General features: G+C 33.3%; 1 protein-coding gene across 1 annotated transcript; it reads right to left on the bottom strand.

Annotated features, from left to right (window-relative positions):
- Nucleotides 1-613: 613 nt before the first annotated feature.
- On the bottom strand, nucleotides 614-7,245 carry LOC128554128 (serum albumin SDS-1-like; the record flags this gene model as incomplete). Its single annotated transcript, XM_053535374.1, has 4 exons — nucleotides 614-1,033; nucleotides 4,977-5,073; nucleotides 5,938-6,132; nucleotides 7,078-7,245. Coding segments are annotated over 4 exons (539 nt in total), but the record flags the coding sequence as incomplete, so codon positions are not given.
- Nucleotides 7,246-7,642: the final 397 nt, after the last annotated feature.

Here is a 7,642-nt window from a genome sequence, read left to right as displayed (position 1 = left end):
CGATGCATACGGCCCAGTGGTTTTGGACAAGAAAATTTCCTATTTTTTCCATATATAAATCTATGTTAACCATGTTATCCCCTCAAGGCGTGGCCATATTGGACCCTAGGGGAATAATCTGAACAAACTTCAAGTTGGTAAAGGACAATTTGATGATGCCACATACCAAATATATCAAAGCCCTATCTACTGTGGTTTTGGACAAGAAGATTTTTAAAGTTTTTCCTTTCGGATGCCATGGCAACCAGCGTTCTGTATGGAATTCATTTTTTGTAATAAGTTTCAATGAGGATTAGGCAAGAAACATTCCTTTGAAGTGTCATCAAAATTGGACCGGTGGCTTAGGCTGAGAGGTGTTGACGACGGACGCCGGATAATCACTTGACCAAAAAATCTCACTCTTGAGCTCTTCGTGCTCAGGTGAGCTAACACCATATCTTAAAGAAATCAAATGCCAGCTAAACTTTAGAAAAAACGTCTGAGTGTGTCCAAAAAGTTCACACTTTCAAACACTGAGACTCTTAGAAATTCATTTCACTTACAATAAAAAATGGGAAAAACTAAGAAATTATTATGGTGAATAATAATTGAATTAGATATTCGACTACTTACACACAGGTATATGTTTATTGTCCCTTTAAACAATCACCTTCGTGTTTGATAAAACAATAACCATATAGAAACTTTTGAAGAATTATACCCGAAACTTCATACACTAAGTTTCCAATAAGGTATAAAATTTCTCGTGGATTCAACGTGTCAGTAAACTGCTTTAAATAAAACAATTTACGTCTTCTCGCAAACACCATATATTATGCGCCCACTCAATTGAATTGTGTTTTTCTGTCGAAAGAAATAATAATATCTAGTATGTTCTATTAATTCTATACCAAACAAGTCCAAATCGACACAACTAGGCATAATCATGCGTGCAAGAATATTCTCACAAACACATTAAATATCCTTGTTGTCACTGATCTTGTATTTTTCGTATGGTGGAGGGTTCTCAATCACATATGCAGCTTCCGGCATTCTGTAATATAGATACATAATCAGATAGGCTTGCGCTTTATCTTCAGAAAGTATACTTGATGAAACTTTACATACTTTGCAAACTTCTGTAAGCTATATAACAGTGGAGTATATAGATTTCGGTAGCAATCTTTCAGCGGATGAATTCTTATGTTACAAATGTAACTGATTTAATTAATTTACACATTAGCAAGTCTATAAAAGATAATTATTTTATAAATGAAAGCAAACAAGAGGGCCAAGATGGCATGGAGACAAATATTCTGACCAATTTTCATTAAGATAAAAAAACGTGGCCTCTTGAGTGTAAACAAGCATTTTCTTTGATTTGACCTAGTGACGGTGACCTAGTTTTTTAACCCACATGCCCCAGATTCGAGCTTGTCCAAAATTTCATATACACAAACATTCTGACAAAGGTTCCGGAAGATTGGAGCAAACAAGTGGCCTCTAGAGTATATATAAGCTTTTCCTTTGATTTGACCTAGTGACCTAGTTTTTGACCCCATGTGATCCAGATTTGAAATCATCCACTTCCTGATAACAAACATTATGATCAAGTTTAATGAAGATAGAATCAACAAGAGGACTAAATGGTCCTAGGTCGCTTTTGATCAAATTTAATGAATATCCTGCTTTAAATGCGATTTTGATTTGACTTGGTGGCCTATTTGTATTCCCAGATGACCCGTTTTTAAGTCTGACCTAGATTGCATCCAGACAAACACTGTCATCAAATTTCATGAAAATCCAGGGTGAAATGCAGTCCCTATTGCATACACAAGTTTTCTCTTTGATTTTACCTGGCGACCTAGTTTTTCATTTCAGCTTACACGTATTCGAACCTGACCTAGATTTCATCAAAGCAACCATTTTGAGTAAATTTTACGAAAATCCAGTGTGAAATGCATCCCCTACTACATACACAAGGTGTCTTTTTTATTTAACCTAGTGACCTAGTTTTTGACCCAAGATGACCCATTTTCAAATTTAGCCTAGATTTCATCAAGGCAATCCTTCTGACAATATTTCATGAAGATCAACTGAAAAATACAGCCTCTGTCGCATACACAAGCTAAATAACAACAGACGACAGACGCCAGACGACGGACGTCGGACATCGAGCGATCTCAATAACTAAAAATAAAGAAATTAATGTGATTATGTTGTTGTGACTATATCTAAGGAGTTTTCATACCGTTGATAATGTCGGTTTTCACAAATATATCTTAGTGTCCAAAGTAACAATTTTGATAATATACTTTAAAATTGATTATTTGAAAACTTAATTTGTGTAAAAATCTAAATAAATAGGCTGGTGTCAAAATTGCTATACCCTGGAAGTATATTATGTTGTTAGTGTTTACATATGTTTCGTCTAAGTGTATTGTCTTTCATTCGAATATACATTGGTTTCATCTATTACATGCCTGTGACAAATGATCAAGAATCGAATATTTCGAGCAAGTCTCTAGTTAAACTTTACAATGCCTATATATCAATTATATATCAATTATGGCTGAATCAGTATAATTATCTTTATCTTAACATAGCAATCGTTAGATAAATTGAAAGTTCTCTTCATCATTCATTAGAAAACTAAATTGAAAAACACGTTAAAATATACAGTGGACAAGAGATACTGCACTTGAAACATCTAGTAAACGAGGTAGCTATATTATCTCAGTTATTAATTGATTTATTGTATATACCAATGACCAAAGAATCATATGATTTCCATTATGTTTTATATTATATAACGGTTTCTGTAACAATGAAGTTTTGCTTTAATTCTACTTAGCCTCATAAGTATGAGGTATTTATTTGATTAGGGCATAGTCGATTAGCAACACGTTCTGAACTTTAATTCCATTCTGACTAATTGCATTAAATGATTTAAATGTTTGATCTTTTTGTCCTTTTATCAGACAAGGCTATAACTCTTTGTCAAGTAGGGTGACTGATGCCTTTTGGTCGTCTTGATATGCTTCTAATCAAGTCTACAAACACTATCAAACGAGAATTTGAATTTATAAAACACACCAATTAACGACATGGAGCTGATAAAATGCATCTAGACTTTGATAGCCTTCTCAGTTTTTGATATTCATTATATTGATGTTATAGCTTTTACAAGCACCAAGTGCAGCAATACAACATCAAAGCTAGCTTTGTAATAAACTAACAATTTATGTAAAAAAAAAGAGTATCATGCTTAGGCACTGAAAAAAGTAACAGGCTTTTTCTTATTTCATAGGTATTCAAATTATCACGGCATATAGAAAAATTGCCTAGTTAAGATTGGGTCCTTTTTCACATGCTAATATTAATTAATCAATTAAATGTTAGCATATGAACAGATATTTTTGCTACTAACAGATATGTTTCGTGTGTAGTACCAATATTGGTTTACTATTCTGGCGTTTGGGGATACCGGAAATTTCAAAGTCTCGTAAGCTTTCAGCATCGGCGAATCAGATACTACCGAGGTGCACATAGTTTCGCACCTGTACTTGCCATCACAGAAGGCGTCGCCTGGCTCCCGGGAAACTATAGACGGTGGATTAATATTATCCGTCATTGGAACAGACTATAACCGTTTAGTGAAAACCAATTGAAAGGGAATGCATTTGACAATTAATGCAAAAATAACTGATGCAGTGATTTAAAAATAATATCATCCTTAATTGGTCTGTCCGAGTCTTCCAACAACAAAATCGTTATCATTCTGGACTTAGCACTTTCAAATATTAATCATTATTATAGTTGTGTTTGGATAAACGACATTGACAATGGGTCCAAACTGAGAACATGTGTTTTATTCAAAAGAGATTTTGAGACAAAAAACTATGTTAAATTTAATTTGAAAGACACGAATATACTTATTTGCTCAGCTACCACTACAAAACTGGCCTATATATCGGGGAACGAGTAGAAGACAGAATATGTCTGTTTTGCAATAATAAGTTTATTGAAAACGAGACACATTTTGTAATATGTTGCTCTTTCTATAGACACATACGTCGTGAATATTGCAGTGAAATATAAGGTATTACTGACTTCGATTCAAAGACTGATTCTGGAAAATTGATATATTTGTTTAAGAACAAACCTCGCACACATGCTAAATACATAGTCTAAACGTACTTGCACTTGCGACAAAGTTTATACAGATACTTTGACTCTCATACATTCATAAAACAGTACAGATAATATTACTGTTATCATATTATTACGTAACGATCAATTCAAAGTTTTAACAAATATATTACATCATTATTATATATTTAATTTTGAAGACAGAGTTCTTGTTACATTATATATATTTGCATTCATTTATATATTGCATGATAATTGCAAGTTTAAAAGTGACCTATAGGCCCACTGGGCCGGGTGTATTTTGTATGTATTTGTAGGACCAATTTTTGTAAAACTGTTTACACATGTTACTATAATAAACAATTTACTTACATATATTAATATCAAAATCATTATGTCAAATGATAACAAATAGTTTATACATAATTTATTTTAGGTCGATTGTGAAGGAAGTTGTTCAACTTATATTAATCACTCTCGACACCTCATTCCTGATGGAATCCATCGCCACGAGGGTATGAGAGAAGAGGCCAGTTTCCCTTTTAATGCTGAGCGCCAAGCAAGGGAACTATTGGTATCATTTTTCACGTCTTTGGTATGACGCGGCCGGGGATCGAACCCATCGCCACGAGGGTATGAGAGAAGAGGCCAGTTTCCCTTTTAATGCTGAGCGCCAAGCAAGGGAACTATTGGTACCATTTTTCACGTCTTTGGTATGACGCGGCCGAGGATCGAACCCAAGACCTCCTGCACTCGAAGCGGACGCTCCACAACTAGGCTATCGAGGCGGATAACAAATATGTATTAGATTGAAATATATAAGGAATTAAAGCGTTTTAGCATACCTTTTCGTTTTATATAACACAAATCCCAAAACGCCAAGTGCAATTACACTAATCACCAACAGCACAGCCAATGCAACCACAGTTTCTTTGTTCTCATCTAGAATAAAGCAATACAATGTGAGTTCAATCTACAACAGAGAAATACAACGTAAGCAGATATACCCTGATATTTTTTTGACAATAATGTATGTAAAATGTAAGGCAATTCCTTCTCATTACCTATAACGGCATTAATTTCATGCTAGCAACATGTAGGCATATATTGGGTTTCTTGGTTTTTCTTAAATATTCTTGTGTTTACATACCTCTTAAATTATTTATTCAATATGCCATTAATTAACATGTTGAATACGACATATTAAAATACAAAAGCTTAACGAAGACCTTACAATTAAAGGATTTCATGATGTTTGTTTATTTACAGAGTAGTGTACTAGTGGTATTATGCAAAAACTTTTTACATGTATAGTCTTGTAAGAATTGGATCGTCAATCTGATTATCTAGCTGAAATGGCCGTAAAACAACACAATTTGTCCGTAAGTTATCATTTGTCTTTTTAATTTATCGATCTTTCAGTGCCTCAATAAGCCTGTAATGATTTTCATTATCCTTCGACATAACAGTATTTAATGGCACGTTGAATAAGTAGAAATATTAACACTATTATAATACATATTTCTAACAAACACAAACGATAAACTCTATTTGAGTTTTTTTTTATATGCTGATAAGTTTTAAATTGATCATCAAACTTAAGTGTCGATGTGACAGTTATAATTGTACATTTTAGCTATTTGACAACTTTTTTCGAAATTTTCAAAAACCGAACAATCGTACGAACATGCATTTTGACCACTAACTTGATAAAATGAAATACATCTTCAAAATTTTGAAACTGTCTCAAAGCTATTAAATTGCGTTGCCTTTCTTTATACGGTATATTATATAATTATTCAATACTTGTGTATTTTCCTCTACAAGGGATGTTATCGTATGGTGAATCCTGTCCACCAGTGGTTGTTTCTTTAGTTGTTACTGTTGTTGAAGGCGGTAATGTAGGTGTTGTTGTGGTGGTGGTAGTGGTAGTTGTGGTCGACGGAGTGGTAGAACTTGTTGTTGTTGTAGTCGTTGTTGTTTCAACACTTAGATCAACATCTTGTAATGTTATAAACCAAAGCAATTTAAGAGACTATATGAACGGAGAAATTAATATGAATAAATACAAATCGTTCAGTATGAAAACCTAATATTGTGCTACACAACGAATGGATAAGGAAGCAAAATGAGACAGAAACTACTTAATATTAATCCTAGCCTGAAATATATTTTAAAACCACAAAATTTCTCTCGGTTCATTACAATTACGGGATTAGAAATTATAGATATATTATGCTAATCTTTGATATAAATATTTTCTTAATAGGTATTAACTTTAGGAGAATCAAATCGTATTCAAATGTGTTTAACTTGACTAAATGAATATCGAGTTAGATTCACAAGTAAATGTTATGATGTAACAGTCATATGATAGAACCAGCTGTACTTCAAAGCTGTAGTATATAAATTCATGCTCCGTTTTGTTATTGAGGCTGTACTATTTTCACCCTAAACACACTGCTTTTAATAAACATACAGTTATGTTTTTTTCGGATTTATACATTAAATTTTTATTTGGTAACTGTTTTTAACCACTGGCACCAGACCAGAAAGAAAGTGCCTCAGTACATGTTATACCCTACCTCTAGGTATTCTATAAGACCCACGGTCATGAACGGGAAAATATACTCACCCATTTCAATCGCGCACTTCATACCTAAATAACCACCGGTTTCGGAACTACACACGGAGTATCACTATTTATTGAACTCTCCTCCCATTCAGCGAACTGCGCGTTTTAGGTGAGAAATGTACGATTGAAATGGAATAGTGACTTTCCCGTTCATGACCATGATTCTTTAGAATACCTAGGGGTAGGTTATAATATGTACAGAGGCATTTTCTTTCTGGTCTGGTGCCAGTGTTTTTAACGTTTTGTAACTTTAACATGAAGCATATTTATGTTAATTATGAAATATCAAAAATAAAACGTATCACTCTTACCAAAACAGAATCTGCTATGACAGGAAGGGTGTAAGTCCAGGAAGCAATAGACCATGAAATATTCACAGTTTTTGATCCGAAGGTTTAATACATGTTCACAGCAGTTTCCAAATGTCCGTACACAAGCGTTTCTATCAACCACACCTTCTTCTGAACTCGGAATACTTCCTAAAATAATCAGTGTTGATATACTAAGTTTACAAGGATTAATTCTAGAACTCATAAAATATAATCGGTAAAGATCTTTTCCGTAAAAATTACTACTATGTTTGATTTAATGTTGTAAGGACATCACAGACTGTTAAAGTATATGGTCCTGATATATTTTTATATATTTTTATACATGTATTCAAATAGTTTTAGTTTAAACAGGATTTGTCCGCAATTGTAAGGGTAGAATAATCTGGATTATTCTTTTACTACTCATCAGTAACAGAATGATAAAAATGGATACTCATTAATTAACAACAAAACACTTACAGTATATCCAACCAGCAAAATAAATAAAAAACAAAACATGTTGAACAGTGAATACTCAGGCTCAAAACTTATCAATTACTCAATG

Source organism: Mercenaria mercenaria, unplaced genomic scaffold (assembly GCF_021730395.1).
Source record: "Mercenaria mercenaria strain notata unplaced genomic scaffold, MADL_Memer_1 contig_4738, whole genome shotgun sequence".
Lineage (NCBI taxonomy): Eukaryota > Metazoa > Mollusca > Bivalvia > Venerida > Veneridae > Mercenaria > Mercenaria mercenaria.
The sequence above is the reverse complement of the archived record's forward strand: the minus strand, read 5'-3'. Positions and strand labels throughout refer to the sequence as shown.